At 55.3% G+C, this 15,764-nt stretch overlaps 2 protein-coding genes across 5 annotated transcripts; one reads left to right on the top strand and one right to left on the bottom strand.

Annotated features, from left to right (window-relative positions):
* Window positions 1–595: 595 nt before the first annotated feature.
* LOC118246499 (adhesion G protein-coupled receptor G3) lies at window positions 596–6,945 on the top strand. The gene is given in 13 exon segments (XM_035543635.1): window positions 596–689; window positions 1,302–1,331; window positions 1,406–1,568; window positions 1,657–1,771; window positions 2,297–2,437; window positions 2,556–2,678; window positions 2,752–2,791; window positions 3,238–3,338; window positions 3,839–3,951; window positions 4,198–4,490; window positions 4,994–5,087; window positions 5,614–5,900; window positions 6,171–6,945. Coding segments are annotated over 13 exon segments (1,710 nt in total). The 3' UTR covers window positions 6,287–6,945.
* A 905-nt stretch (window positions 6,946–7,850) lies between these two features.
* On the bottom strand, window positions 7,851–14,703 carry LOC118246411 (uromodulin-like). Of its 4 annotated transcripts, none has more exons than XM_035543475.2 (9): window positions 14,595–14,703; window positions 13,316–13,382; window positions 12,617–12,784; window positions 11,667–11,872; window positions 10,793–10,953; window positions 10,003–10,248; window positions 9,213–9,372; window positions 8,688–8,832; window positions 7,851–7,990 (listed from the first exon to the last, which is right to left on the bottom strand). In XM_035543475.2, the coding sequence occupies exons 1-9, from the start codon at window positions 14,595–14,597 to the stop codon at window positions 7,890–7,892; spliced, it is 1,257 nt and encodes a 418-aa protein (XP_035399368.1). In that variant the 5' UTR covers window positions 14,598–14,703; the 3' UTR covers window positions 7,851–7,889. The 4 variants fall into 4 exon arrangements, with proteins under 4 accessions (XP_035399368.1, XP_035399369.1, XP_035399370.1 ...); XM_035543476.2 differs by having other exon boundaries at window positions 11,667–11,889; window positions 14,576–14,635; XM_035543477.2 differs by lacking the exon at window positions 9,213–9,372.
* Window positions 14,704–15,764: the final 1,061 nt, after the last annotated feature.

Here is a 15,764-nt window from a genome sequence, read left to right on the forward strand (position 1 = left end):
GGGCTTGGGAAGTGTTTGCACTCTCTGGTGGCTGTCACCATGCAGCAAAAAGGAAGGTGTTTCTCTGCTGGGTTGTGGGCAGGTTTCCCTTTGCTGTGCAGCCCTGGCAGCTCAGGTCAATGCTCAGTGTTGTGCCCAAGCTCTTCTTTGCATAGAGCAGTGCTGGGGAGAGGAACCACCATGGCCAGCTGAGCAACGGTATCAAGGCACTGCGGTGACCATCGGCTAAGCAGTAGGAGGGCCACATGGATGTGGACCTGGACTTTTGCTTATGTCCCCTGTGTCACTCTTGTTCCTACCTGCAAGCTCGGGTGCACCTGGGCTTAGGCATGTGAGCATCGTGCCCATGGGTGGCACAGGAGCCCTGGGCTTGGCTGGCAGCGGGGATGCCCCAACACATCACTCACCATTCTGGGCTGAGGGGTCATCAGCACAATGGGGTTGGGCAGGATAGGGTGAGAAGGGAAAGAAAAATAGAGCCTGGAGTCCACTGGGGAGGCGAAACAGCTCTAACCGTTAGCACTATTTCAGTGAGCTTGACGTGGGAGGTTACTGGCCAACCCACAGAAAGAAGCAAGGGGATTGCAGAAAGGAAATGAGTACGTGGCTGTTGCCTCAGGAGAAGCTGTAAGCCCTGGGGGAGCCTGTGGAAGAGCAGTGCCTTGGGACAGGAGCAGAGCAGCCCTGGGGTGGCTGGGATACCTGCAAAGCAGCATGAAGCACATGCTCCTGGACACAGTCCTACTGTTCCTGCTGCTTTCTGGTGAGTAGTGGGCAGGGGGGAGGGGTGGACAGGGTCCACCTGTGGGAAAGCTGTGGCCCAGAGACCACGGTGGTGTTTCACCCCAGACGCAATGAATGAAGTGTGGACAGTCCAAGATAGAGTTAGTCCTGGAATGTGAAGAGCTGGGAAAGGAAAGTGGAGGGTGAGGGGTTTTCCCCTACAGCCTCCTCTCTGCCTTATAGCAACAGGGCTGAGCCCTGTGCCACAGACAGGGCTTCTGGGTGGGGTGTTGTGCTGATCTGGATGGGTCCTGGCTTCTAGAATAGTGCCCGCCGCCTGGGATCTCTCCTGTGAGGCTCCCGGGGCGGGTGGCTGTACTGGCACATCAAGGCAGATGCGTTGCCTTTGCAGTTACCAGCTCCCACATTTGTTGTCACATTTTGAAGCCTGGCATGCCTTTAGTAGCACAAGAGAGGGCAGCCAGGGAGACTCTGAGTGTGCTCATTTCAGACTGGCACCCATCTCCCCCGCGGGCCAAGTGTGGGGTGGGGGGCTGACGCTGGGTTTTGCTCCCCAGACGCCGCGGGAGGCCAGGACAGCTGTGACGGTGAGACCCCAGCCCACCTGGCCCCGACCGCCCCCATGCTGCTGCTGCTGGGGCCTCACCACCCCCTCCTGCAGCACTGCAGCGGGGGGACAGGATCGAAGAATGCTGCAACATCACGGTGGAGCCAGAGGAGAGGAACGAGGCCCCCGGCCTGCCCCTGGACCTGCCCCGTCACTGCGCAGAGCTGCGCCGCTCCACCGGCCCTGCCTGCCGCTGCCTGCAGGCACGCTGGCTCAGGTAGTGGCGGGGCACTGCAGGGCCCCGGAGCTGCTCGGGGCAGTGCCCCACTGTGCCCTGGTGCCTCACAGCACTGCCTGCCCCTCAGGTTGGTGCAGATGGCAGGGCCGGCACTGAGCGGCACAGACAGGCTGCAGGCACTGCACCTGAACGTCAGCAGAGGCCTGGCCCACGACCTCCTCCTCTCCTTCTCCCCAGCTCAGGTGAGCAGTGACCGCTGCCATCTGGGGTCCCACACTGACAGCTGGGCCTTGGCGCATTTCTTTCACCCCACACTTGCAGTTGCTTCCTGGACCTGCAGCAGCTCCAGCATCCCGTGCCGAGCTGGGCTAGCTGGGTGCACTGTGGAAGAGCCCTGCCTCTTTGGCCGTCACTCCCCAGGGAGCTGGCGCAGTAGCGGGCAAGTGGTCCAGAGGAAAATGTCAGATCGCATGCCTCCTGCCTGTCCCAAGGCACTCGCATGGCCTAGACATGCCAGGTGACCACGTCCCACAGGGTGACGGCAGGCTGGGACTCCCCCTGGGGTCTGTCCTCAGGTCTGCCCCTTGGCTGTTGGGCACTGGTAAGAAGGCTCTGCCCTCGGGCTCCTGACAATTTTGCTCAGTAAAACCCACCTGAGCAGGGCTGAGTTTGTGCCTGGAGCAAGGCTGGTGGGCCCTGAGAGAGGCGATGTGGCCAGGTGGGACGCTGCCTGCAAGAGACCCCCATACCACTGTTCCTTGCTGCAGGGCCCCATGACAATCAGCTCTATGGAGGAGGGAAAAGCAGGCAAAATCCGTCTCCCTCGGGAGGTATTCCAGTCCCTGAGCAGCCAGGCAGCACATGTGGTGGTGACAGTCCTCAACATCAAGCAACTCGGCATGTTTGAGGTATGAGCTATCAATCATTCCCAGCCCATGCCAGCCACCAGCATGTGCTGCTGGCAGCACCGTGAGGCTGTGAGGAACCGTGCTGCCAGCTCAGCTCAGCCAGTGCTGCCCCAAACAGGAGGACAACCAGATGGGGCAGGTCTTGGATGACACTGTGGTGGGCATCATGGTGGAGGATTTGGACATCTCTGGGCTGCAGGACCCTGTGCATCTCACCTTTGCCCACCGGCAGCTGCCCCCTGTAAGCTGGATGTGCCCTCCCTCTCCCTGTCTGTCCACTGAGGCACAGGCTCACACCACTCTCCTCTTTGCAGAATGTCACCCCACTGTGTGTCTTCTGGGAGCCCAACAAAGGTATTGGCCTTGGTGGGGACAGGAGTGGGGCTCTGGTGCAGTGGGGTGGAAGAAAGTTGGCGGGAGGTGGCACTGGGTACCCCTGCAGAGCTGCCAAAAGCCTCTGGCCAGGGGGTGAAGGGTCCACTACTGTGCTATGGTCCCCACTGCCATGTAGAGTCAGCTGGGGATGCTGAGGGCTTTGTCCATGCTGGGAATGCTCTGACGCTGGGACATGGCCCTAGTACTCTGCTTCCTGCTGGGCAGGGGTGCCACAGCGCTATCGCAGCCAATCCATGGGCACGCTGTGTGCCACACTCCTAGCCTCTGTCCTGCTACCTCCTTCCCACCAAGAAGCATTGCAGCTCCCCCACCTGTGCTTGAGGGTCTCTGTGAGGTGGGATGGAGGGCTTGGCTGGAGGATGCTTTGCCTGGTGCTCACTGCTGTTGCCCTGTGCTGGTTGCAGGGCAGGCAGGTGGCTGGAGCACCAGAGGATGTGTCACACTGCCTGGGGACAAGGAGACAGTCTGTTCCTGCAACCATCTCACCTTCTTCACCCTCCTCCTGGTGACAACCCCATTCCCTAGAGCTCCTGCTTTTACCCTGGCTATGCTGCCAGCCCATCCCTCAGCTACTTGGTCCCTCAAGTGTCACCACTAGCTGCGCAGAGACAGTCGTTTCTGCTCCCAGGCAAGCCCAGGCCTTTCTTAAAAACAACCTTCGGCCCCAGCTTCATGCCCTTCCCCTTCCGGCAGGAGCATATCAGTAGGGGATGTAAAGGGTGGAAGCGGACTGACTCTGGAAGCACTGAGACTCAGGGTCCCTTCCCTCATCTTGAGATCCCTCGAGAGAGGTTGCATCTCCTCAGATCTACCCCCACCTCCACTCTCCCTGGAGATCTGAGGGAAAGACCTGAGGGTTCTGGGCTTGTGAGGTCCTGCAGCACCTCACCAGGAGTTCTCCTCCTGTGCTGCAGGACCCCACTCAGCCCTGTGGTTCTTGCAGCTGTAGCTAGGTTTTCTAGGCTGGTTTGGACCCATCTGACCCAGGGTGCACGTGTTTGGCAGAACCCGGCTCTGAACACGTCCATGGCACAGACGTTGGTGGCTGTGGCCAATACTGGCTGTGGGGTAGCTGTGGCTTTCTCCATCTTCACCATTGCCTTCTATATTTTCTTAAGGTAGGGTGTGCCAGTGGCTCCATGTACCCCGGCTGGGTTTGGGGGTGGGAGGGACATGGGCAGTCCCAGGCCTGGTGTATCTCCATGAACCCTCTGGGGTAAGGGGTGACCCCCAGGTGGGGGGCCAGGGCCAGGGGATGCTCCTCTCCCCTGACACTGGCAGTGCCTGCTGTGACCCTCCCCATTGTGTGTGGGCCCCCTCTGCCCCACTCAGCTGTGCCCCTGGCCTTTTCTGCTCCCTGCCAGGTGCAGCTACCAGCAATTCAGGTCTGAGGAGACCCTCCGCACCAACCTGGGGCTTCACATGAACCTGGTCAGCAGCCTGCTCCTGCTCAACCTGGCTTTCCTGCTCAACAGTGGGGTCTCCAGCAGGGCCATGCCGGGGCTGTGCAGTGCCCTGGGGGGGCTCACTCACTACTGCCTTCTCTGCTGCTTCACCTGGACTGCACTGGAAGGCTCTCATCTCTACCTTCTCTTCATCAAGGTCCTTGGCACCTACATACACCACTACCTGGCAAAGCTGTGCCTCGTCGGATGGGGTGAGCACTGGTTGCTGGGCCACCCCAGAGGGCAAGGGGGTCAGTGGGTTACAGCCAGAGGGGACAGGGCTTTGCACTGACAGAGAGAATAAGCCCCCATCCAGGCTCAGCATAGTGAGTGGTGTTGCCCAAGGGATTCAGGGCAGCTCCTACAGGCACCATCTCCTGATGACCCCATGATATTCTGGGGGTCTTCTTTCCCACCCCTGTTGGAAACCTGCTCTTCCCAGCTCAGGCACTGCGAGTGGCACCAAAGTGGGTGACCCCATGGAGAGTTTAGGGAACACCTCAAGCCCTACCACTCCCTGATGTCGCTCCTCACCCTATCATGTCCCAGCAGCATCCCTTGTGCCTACAGCACTTGGGTGAGCTCAGCCTTTCCCTACATTCCTGGAGGCCAGCACATGTGTGGATAGGATGGACAGGTAGAGACCCTGAGCTGGCTGCCTCACCTCCCCCTTGCCTCCCTGGCCTACCCCACAATGGTCTCCTTTGTTCTTCAGGCTTCCCTGCTCTGGTGGTGGTTGTGGCAGGAGCCATGGGCAGCTATGGAGAATACAGCATTCGGACGACGGACCAGCAGACTGTAGTCCACCTGTGCGTGGCATGGTCTCACACCACCGCCCACAGGGGTTGGGTGGTCCTTTGGCACAGGAAACAGTGACCTTGTCCTGCTGGGAGTGCAGCTGTGTGGTTTTTGTGTCCATCCTGTTCAGCTTTGCACAATGCTTCCTCTTTCCTAATCTTGATTAAAACTGAGCCGTGGTAACCATCGTGCAACGGCACTCTGGCCACAGGCACCCAGTACTGGGAATGCACAGCCACAGATGGAACCTTAGGGTGGGCAGGAGCAGCTGGGCAGCCTCACCAAGCCTCCTTAGTCATGCCCACAGGCCTCCATGACATGAAGGATGTCCTGGGTCCACCTGGAGTTTCCCTGGGCTTCCTCTCCCTCTGCCCTGCTGTCCCCCATGCTTCATCCTGGCCTTGGAAAGAATCACACTAGCATGAGGGTATCTCCAAACACATCCTCCAGAGGAGACCATGGGGGGGCTCTTGGGGGTGCTGCCATGGAGGTGGGGGTAGCAGGTCTGCTGGAGACATTGCAGTTGTCTCATTTCAGGTGCTGGATCAATTCTGAACACCTCCTTGTCCACTACATCACGAACTGTGGCTATTTCAGCCTTGTCTTCCTCTTCAACACAGCCATCTTTGGGGTGGTGGCCTGGAAGAACTGCCACCTGTGGAGCACTGGAATGGTGCAGGGGCACTGCAAAGCCTGGAGAGTGGCCCTGTCGGCTGTGGGGCTTTTCTGCCTGCTGGGAGCCACCTGGGCGCTGGCATTCCTCAGCTATGGCAGCTCCTCAGTACCTATGCTCTACCTCTCTGCCATCCTGAACTCCCTTCAAGGTCAGAGACAGCTTGAAGCTTGAGCGTGCTGGCTCCCAGGGCTGGGCTGGGAAGACATGGGAGGCAAGAGGAAGCTTGGCAGTAGTTGACCAGGGGTCCCAAGGCACCGACACTGTCTGGCACCATTGTGCCCTTTCCTTTAGCAGGGAGCAAAGTGACCCCACCAAACAACGGGTCCCAACCACCAATGCTGTGCCATGCAGAGGTTGGAGAAGCACCCAGAGGAGCCCCTCTCGCTGCCACTGCTGAGTGTCCTTCCTCTCCCCGCAGGCCTCTTCATCTTCATTTGGCTGGTTGTCCTCTACTACCCAAAGATGGAGGAGACCACCAACTCCCTCTCCCACATCATGAGGAATGACAGAACCGTGGCTGGGTCACAGGGATAGCTGCTGGCTGGACTTCCTGCCAGTGAGCACACTTGCTGCCCGCGAGCTTTCAGCCTGAAGGACACAGCTTTCTGTGGAGGACAAGCACCCCAGCTGACCAGTGTGGTCCTGGCCCTCACCCATACCTCAGTTTATCCTTCGTTGGGTTTGATCCACCCTAGCAGGACTTTTTGCTTTGGCTGTCCTTTTGCTCCTAGGGGCCTGCCTTGGGCAGCACACAGCACCTTGGTGCAAGGAATCCCGACACTACCCTTCTGTCAAAGTCCCTGCAGGCTTCATGGCCTCAGAAGTGCTCTGATGTTCCCCAGGGACTCTTGCTGTGGCCCATGAGCTGGCTACCTTCATCCTGGATGGGGCCATGCTGATCTTTGCCCATAATTCCCAGCAGAAGATGGACTTGGGCACTGGACCAGACCAGGGGTGGGTTTTCCCGCTGTACCCAGACTCTGCAGACCCCATGAGGGTCAGGTCTGGGAATTAGCAAAAGAGGTTTATCCACCAGGCATCTTTACAATACGGCCTCTCCAAATGAACCTGGGAGAATTCTTCAGGCAGTGGATCTGCTGCGCTTGTCTCCTGCAGAACACTGCAGCTAGTAGCGACTTCCATGAGGACACCACACTTCAGCCCATTGGGCACTAGGGTGCTGCATTCCCCATACCCTCAGCCAGCTGTGGCTGCTCCCAAGCTACACTGTCCCCTCCATGTTGTATTACATCTCTGTGTGCAAGTAAACACCTATCATCTCAGAGAAAACAGTTATCTTGTCCAATCCACGTCTGTTTTAGCATTAAAACTTTGCTAGCTGTCTAAGCACTATGGATTTAGTCATTGATGTTTACAAGTCAACAATATTTATTATTGTCTTCATTTTAGGGATGTATAAGTGACCTAAAATCTTTCTAGCAATTTGCAGCCATTCAGGAGGAAGAGAGATCTGTATATGCACATACACATGCATGCATGCACAGAGCAGCCCTTTCTCTGCTAACGGTACATCATCTGTGACACTAAGAACTACACAAGGTGCAGTTCTGGTGGGAAAAGAGCTCCATCTCCCTACATGCCTGGGTGACTCATTCTGGGGAGGAGAAAAGTAGAAACCTTTTTCCTCTCCACTGAAGGTTTCTGGAAATTTGTTCTCTATAGACGGGACCATTTTAGAAACACCACGTTCCCCTGCTCTGTGCAGTGGTGCCTGCCCCTTCCAAAGCCAACCATCTGCCCAGAGTAAGAAAGAGTCTGTGAAAAAAATCTTGTGGCTCTATTTGCTCTCTAGGCCAAGACTGCAGGCAGGGCTTGCTACAGCTGGGTTGCTGGATTCTGAAGAGCCCAACAGCATGCCCTACCGCCCAGGAGCCAGACCCCATGAGGCACCTCATCTCATCACCCTGGAGCAGCCCCTGCATCTCAGCTTTCCTGGGTACTTGTTTCACTGTGGGCCAGGAGGGGGTGAGAAGGTCCAAGGGATATGACAGGGAATAGAAATGTTCTGATGTGACTCATCCTTTGAGCACCATTTGAATCTCCTTCACCAGAACCCCTGTAAAGATGCAGGCAAGAGTCTCTGCTGCTGCTATGTTTATTTGGAAACAGCCATTTTCTACAGCGTCTGCCTCCTCATGCTGACAGCTGCGGCAGCCACAGCGAACACACCAAGCGCACACAGCAGGATGAGGCCCCCAGGGAGCCACAGGCTGGGTTCTGCCAAAGAGAGGAAAGGTTGGTTACAGGTCTGGGTCTCCTGAGCTGGCCATGGCTCCTGGCATGGTTCCTGCAGGCCAGTGGGATGTTTGGGGGCAGGAGGCAAGCAGAAGAGGGGGCTATTGACTGTGAAGGGCAAGAACCAGCAGAGCTGGGATACTGTGGATCCCTGAGGGCACTAACAGGACTTGGTCACCCCCACCAGCCTCACCTGGGGCCTCCACCCACCTGCTGCCCAGGGTCTCCATTTAAAATCATGCCTGGACTTCATGCTTGCTCCAAGCCATACTGTCAGCAGGTTTGTCCCCAGCCCTGTTCCTGGACTGCTGCTTAGATCTCCTAGATTGACCCTGGTGCTCGGAAAGATCCTGACTTGCTGGGTTGATTCAGAGTCCACCACTGTGAAAACCCAGCCTTCCTCACCTGGGGTGCTATACCTACACCCTGCTGTCTCTTAGATCCTTCCAGCCCCACTTCTCTGCTCAGCTTGACCTGTGCATTCTATGGGAACCACTTACACAGAGCTAACCCCTGTGCTGGCATGACTTCTGGAGCACGCCACGTGTGGATGTGATACTTGAAAAACTCCACAGTACTATGCAGGGCAGTGATTTTAGTAGCCCTTTGTAATAATGTGACATTACCTAGACAGTGGCAAGGGTCTGAACTGCTGTCCTCCCAGGAGTGGCATACGTACCCTGCATGTCCTGTTGGTCAGCCCTGGAACGATGGCTCTCTGCTTCCAAGGAAGGAGCAGCCAGCAGGTGGATGGGCCCATAGGAGACAATCTTATTGTAGTCATCCGCCAGCGCCCGCTTGCTCCTCCAGTGTCTGGGGCATTGCTGCCAACAAAGCCAAGAGAAGGGAGGTGGGACCAGAGGGCAGGGGAGCAGTCCAACCCACAGGGCAAAGAGGAAGAGCTGTCCTGATACTCTGCCCCGTCAAGCCCCTAGAGCATGGGAAAGGAGATGGTTCTGAAAGAACCTTAGCCTGTTTCTCCCCAAGTCCTAGTGTAAAAGTCTCCTTCTGCAGATACCCAGCAGGTGGAAGAGAAGACAGAAAGGAGCTCTTTGGTGGGTTCAAACTCCTCTAACTCCAGTTCAGGGCCCTGAGGTGAGACCCTGCCACTGGACATCGTTTATCGTGCTGAGGTACCTGAAACCAGAGCAGAAACCTTTCCACAAACAGTGAGCCCAGGGAAGGGCCCTCCCTGAAAGCTCACCTTGGCACAGGGCTCAGGACTGTCAGGGAGACACAGCCGGACACGGCAGTGCAGGAACACCTCGGAGTACCCCACAAACTGAAACATCTGGAAGCTGAACTTGGCTGTAGTGCTCTCTCCTATGGCATTCAGGTATGTCACAGTCTCGTCGTGGGGACACCTGGGACATGATGGATGAGTCAGCAGGCAGAAAAGAAGGGAGTACATCCTGGCCTGGGACACCAGCAGCTCTGGTTTGCACCAGAGCACACAGGGACCAGGCGCAGCCCCCAGGCAGAACTGGACAGCATCATTTGTGTCTGGGTACCTGTGAGAATGTGTTCCCTTAGCACTGTGTATCATGCCCAGCCCAGGCTGGAGCTCCCACCAGTGAAGGAGCTGTTTCATACCTGGCTCTGTGGGGCCATCACCACTGGGCAAAGTGGGAGTGCGCCTGGTTGTGGCCTACATCCCAGATATCCATGTTACCAACTTTAGCTTGGCCACAGCCACCTTTCTGCATATCAAAGGCTGCCTGCATCCCTCCTTGCCCTTTGCCTCCCCAGCCAGCCAAGAGTGATGCTGGACATCTTGCAGAGGAAGTTAGATGAGGGTTAGAAGTGTGTGTGTTGGGGGGGGGGCTAAATTCAGAGCAGTCTGAGAGCTCATCAAGCCTGGGCAGCGCTTAATGGTGTCACTGCTCACAGCTCCCTCACAAACAACCTGTCCTCAGCAGCTCACAAAGACAGGCAACTGTGCTCATGGTGCCTGTGGCACAGAGACTGGGAGTGCTAGGGGATACACTGCTCACCCCTGCTCAATGAGCTCATGCCGCACATCCTGGTAGGGATCTGAGCTTGGCGTGGCCCAGCAGTCCTCAACACTCAGGAGGAAGTATCGGAGCTGATGCTGTCCTTCTATCTTCAGCATGGCATAGAGTGTGTCTGTGATGGGGACAGCTGTGGTCGGCAGGCTATAGGGCTGGAGGTAGGAGGGAGTCTTGTACAGCCTCATGCTGACATTGAAGTGCCCTTCTTTGACCACAAACTGCACCAGCCTGAGAAGAGAGGAAAGCTCATGAGCACAGCAAGAAGGCAGGAGCTAAGTCAAGCCCGCAGTGCTGGCACAGGTTCCTCCAGGTTGCTGACCCTGGACATTTTCCCACTCTCAAGTACAGCCTTGCTGAGAGTTGGGCTTGTCCATCTGCACCACGTGCAGACAGGGGCAAGGACAGCTCCACAGTGTGTGCAGAGCTCAGGGGGTTCCCACAGACATGCTGGCTAGTGAGGGCTAGAAGAAAGGCTATCAGAGGTTCCTAACCTGCACCTCCACAGTGAGCATGTTCCAGTGCCCACTTTATTTTTTGGAGAATAGCAGAAAGGTAGATTCTACATGCCCCTGTCCCAAGCCCAAACATTATCTTGAAAAGCTATGTTTGGGCCCTCTCTGGGCAGAGAAAGAGAGGCACCCTGATGTGATATTGTTCTCAGAGCTCTCTGGTGGCTCCGTAGGGCTCTTGCAGATCATCTCATTAAAGGCATCTATTTTCCCACAAGCTCGAATATACTATGTCAGCAGCAAGGTGAGAAGGAACCACTCACTTGTTGACAGCGGTGAGAGCAAAGGGCACCTTCACCACCTGCTCATAGGCATAGACGCAGGAGAAATGCACCTCCAGTTGAAAACTCCGGGAGATCACACTCCCGCGTACTTCCCGCTCTGACTCAATGACGTTTGAGTATGACACATGGGAGCTGTTTTGCTGGAATGACACAGAAACAAGGTGTCCAGACCATGCCTCAGTCCATACACAGAGCTCAGCAACTCAGCTGTAGCTGCTCAAGGCCATCAGGCTTCAAATCCCATGTCCAGGGGCTACTGGCAGCCACCACCAGAGGAGGCAGGAGCCAGCACACAGACCAGAGGTGATAGCGCTCCTGTGCAAGACAGAGATGGATCACCGGTTCTTCAGCATCCTCCCTGGTCCATGAGAACCTGTCAGGTTCTCCAGGGGAGTCTGCGGAACCCTGTGCAGTGGGGCCCCTGCCCAGGCACAAAGCAGCCCATGGCCTCTGGGGACAGTAGCTGTGTCAAACCCATCTCCTGGCTAGTGACAGATTCCACCAGTACCGTACATTTCTAAAGAATTAAGTGATGTAGCAAGGAGTTACAGCCAGGACTGCAGAGCTCAGAAGTTTGTGCCAGAAAGCTGAGGGCTGTTATCAGCTCCTAAAGAATACACTGAGACTTCCATGCTCTGCTGAACATGACAAGATGTGCTGCCAGCAGTGGTTTGGTGGAGGTAGAAAAGCTTTCTGATAGCCCCCCAGATAAGCCTTTCAAGGGGAAAGAGAACTTCACAGTGCCAGATACAAAAGGAAAAGTCTCCATGGCTTTCCCCTGCTGTCCCCACTCAGCACGTCTGTTCCTTTCATGGCTTCAGAACTATGCAGAGAATCTGTGATGGATCCTCACCTGAATTATTGATCCACAGGCAGTGTGATTTTCACCTGTGAGAGTGGCTGCAAAAAATCGCTCGCCCTCTTCTTCCCTTTCTGAAACCTTGCATGCCTGGTTCTTCAAGTGCACAAGTTCCCGGGGGATTTTCAAGAGTTCAAACACCTCCTTCCTCACCATCATCTTCATGTGCTCTTCCTCGCAGGCCAATTTTAGTACAACATCTGGGGGAAAAAGCCATCTGCAATAGCAATAAGAGGCCTGAAGGAGCCCTAAGTCAGCTATGGAATGGCACAGTCCCACTGAGCTCAGCAAACCCTCACCCCAGCTTTGTGGAAGGCTGCTGGTAGGGGTCTTCAGAAACACTGGGCAAAAGCAAAAGACAAACCTTTGGAAATGCACAAAAGCTAACGACTAGTTTTCTGATAGTTGCCTGACACCTGCACAAGTCCACAGCTGCTGATACTCTGAATGGGCACAGTCCTCAAACTCAAGACACCACAGGCAGATGTCATGGGTCTGGTCCCTTCAGATGAGTCATCTACAGAATTGCTGCAGTCTGCCAAGGTAACCAGGCAGCAACAGCGATCCTCTATTTCAGATGAACAAGACACAATTTTGACCAGTGTCTGGAAGGAGCCTGCACTGTAGCTGTGCTGGAGCCCGTGTAGCTGCAAGGCAGCTGTGCTCTTCAGTATGTCTTGCTGACCTGATAGGGCTACACCACAGCACGTCTTCTTGACAGCAAAGGTTTCCTTCCTACAGGGATTAAGACTGTTGGGGAGGAAGGAAATGGCCTGTGACTGGCTCTTGTATCAAACTGTAGTCAGGACATGGTGGCAGAGTTGGGGGGATGCACCCAAATCAAGAGCTGGGAGGTACTCCTGGGGCCCACAGTGGTAACACCAGTGCACGCTTCTCTTTGCTGCCTGTGGGCAGACTGAGCTCACCAGCACCCCCAACCCTACCTTGGCACAACGCCCCTGTGAAGCCAGGTTTGCAGCTGCAAATGGGTCTGTCCTCCACCATCTGGCAGTCCCCCTGGTGTTGGCATGGGTTCAGCAGGCAGGTGTCTGAATTCCTCTTGGGACGCAGTGCAAAACCTTCCCTCAAGCTGTGAGGGCTCACCAGCTCACCTGCAGTGAAGGCAATGCAAGCAAGCTGAAATGCTGTAACATTTGCCCTATGAGAGACACAAAAGCGAATTCGCCCCACTGCTCACGAGGGCTGAGATCCTCACTCAGAGCAAAAGCAGGCACACTGCCACCATGCCACCAAATCTCAGGAAAAAGCTGCTGCCTTGGCTCGCCTGTGAGGATGTGATCAAGAGCATGGAAGACCTCCCCAGAATGGCCATAATCTGGACTGGAGCTCAGAAGGTAGCATCAGCTAGCATGGAGAGTGGTGGCACATCACAGTGTCTGTGCCTATCTCCATAGGTTATACACCATATGTGGCTGGGATGGAGAGTCCGAAGTTTCTGTCTGTTTTGATAGCTCTTATATGCCAGTTTGTGCCCTCCTGAGCATTGCTCCCTCATTCTCCTTTAGCAGCTTTCAGCAGTGCCCTGTATGAGGAACCTGAACACAGATCAGGTGAGGCTTCCACCTCTCCTTTCCATACTACCTGTCTGTGACCCAGCAGGAACAGTACACAATGAGACTCACTCTTGTTGCCTTCACAGCCAGCCAGGCATAGGGCAGAGACCAGCAGCAAATATGTCACAGTCCCTTCCTGTAAAAACAAGCAGGCTCTGGGTAACTAAGGTTTTCAGCATGCTCACTGGCGATGTTTGCAATCATTCAGAAAGAGCCAACCCTCAAGCATGGGTATGATAATTTCTGCACTGTATTTTCTCTAAAAACTACAGGTTCGATGGTATGAAGTAATTTCCTATCCCAAGGGGCAAAATCAGCAATCCCATCCCAACCCAGGATAATGCAATGGCCAACTACTGTCCTGAATTTAGGTAGCATATAGCTGAACCCAAAAGAGATAGTCAAGAAAGAAGGGGTGGGAGTAACCAGATCTCAGACAGCAGGGATGTGCTGGCAATGATGAAGCCATATTTCAGCATGAACAGGCACTCTGAGTAAAACCGCACAGCTGAGGCATCAATCCAAGCTCCCAACAGAGAAAAGGAATTTCTCTCTTCCCATTCCAGCCATAGCTTTTCATTTGAACAGTTAGGATTTGCAAAAGCATCTTTGCCTTTCCAGTAACCTATATCCACAACAACAGAGACAATGGGATTAAAAAACAAAAACAAACACAATCTTGAACACAACTAAAATTTATGTCATGAAGCCACAGATAAAGTCAGTCTCCCCCACTAGGTCAGATAACATGTTTCTTTAGAGAAATTAATGGCATGGTGCTGGATGAGTCCCAGACATTGGAGTCTCATCAGAGCCATGGATATGGGTCACTTGGGGCTAGTGGCTCTGACATGCTGCTGCCCTGCTCACTGCACATGCCCTCAGTGCAGGGCAAAGTAAGGCCAAAAGCTCTACTGTGGTCTGGCGGCAAATCATATATTCCCTCAGCCTTATGCTGAGCAGCTGTGACCACCAGAAATCTGTGCAAGGAAGGTTTATTCCCAGTCATGCTCCTCACTCACTGCAGCAGAGCAGGGATGGTTCGCAAAGCACCAATTCTACAAAACCCGGGGCATGCAGAGCCCCATCTGCTGTGGGGGCATGGCTCTCATGGCACAATCCCCGAGCTTCAGTGGAAAACTGGTTCCTGCTGCTGCCAGGGCCATACTGCTGGCAGATACTGGCTTGTTCCCAGCTCAGCATGACAACCCTGGCAAACCTGGGAAGCTCTGCCCTCTGCTTCTGTGAAACAGGAGGTGCCTCTGCTTGCAAAGCCCCCTCCTGAAAGAGCCACCCATGGCTGCAGCAGCCTCAACACAAAGCTCTCACCTGTTCTCATCCCACTCACCATTGTCAGACCACTCCAAGCTCATCTACACACAGCAGGCTGGGTCCTTCTTGCACTTCCTGCTGCCAGCTTTATATCACCTCCTAGCAGCTCATCCTCTCCCCCACACAAACATGCTGCCTCTGTGATTGCACAAGAGCCAGATTACCACCGGTCAGCAGCAGACCGGGAAGAAAGGGCTCTCCAAAAGTGCGTCCTCCAGCATGGCCCTTCCGATTAGCTCAGGGCTGGTGAATGATGATGACCCAATTCACAGCCTTGATGGGATCCCAAGCAGGAACAGTGTCTGCAACAACCCTGCATCAGTAACATCCCCAGCAGTCTGGGGTTTTATGCATCCAAGTGCTTTTGTAGTACCTGCTTTTGACTCAGCAGTAACAACAGATACCATAGTGGTACACGCAAAGGCCAAGTAACTGTGTGTACTGAATACACGTGGTTTCACACTCACATGTACATTTGCTTTAGCTGATTTTTAATGACTTCTGAAATCTCAGATCTGTTGATACTATGATAGACATGAGGACAGGGACTTGGTCCTACCACGCTCTGCTGCTTTTGGGTGTGAATCTCATCTGCTTTGCATCAGGTATTTTACAAAGCAACAAAGCAGGACTGATGTTTGCAAGGAGAAGCAAAGTCAGCACAGCCCTCAGGCTTCAAGAGCAACAAAAGCATGGGTGAGGAATGTTTGTTGTGTTTTAAAACAGCTGCACCTGTGAGTGTAAGGGCAGCCCTTACAGTCCAGAGTTCCACAGCTCCCAGGCTGCTTCCTGGGGAGGAGGGGGAGCTGCCTTGATACCTGCTGCAGCCGGGCTGTGTGGGGAGCTGCGCAGGTGAGCGGCTGGGAAGCCTGGAGCAGCTGAGGGAGCTGCAAAGCCCAGGTGGGCAGCCCGGGGTCTGGCCTGCGCGGGGTGGGTAGGCTCTGGGCTAGGCCCCAGAGGAGGCCGCAGGCCCCGCCGAAGCTGCCTGGGTGCGTAAGCGTTGCCATGGAGCGCTCGCAGCCCGGCGGCGGCGGCGGTGAGGCGGCGGAGGGCAGGGACGTGGGGCTGAAGGGGCTGTGGGGACGGGACCCCCTGGGCGGTGGGTGGCTGGGGAGCAACGCTGGGCCCCGGGATACCCCTTCACCCCCCCCTCGCACCCGTTGCAAGGTCTGTGCCTCCATCGTGC

The sequence above is a fragment of the Cygnus atratus genome, chromosome 12, assembly GCF_013377495.2.
Source record: "Cygnus atratus isolate AKBS03 ecotype Queensland, Australia chromosome 12, CAtr_DNAZoo_HiC_assembly, whole genome shotgun sequence".
NCBI classification, from domain to species: Eukaryota; Metazoa; Chordata; class Aves; order Anseriformes; family Anatidae; genus Cygnus; species Cygnus atratus.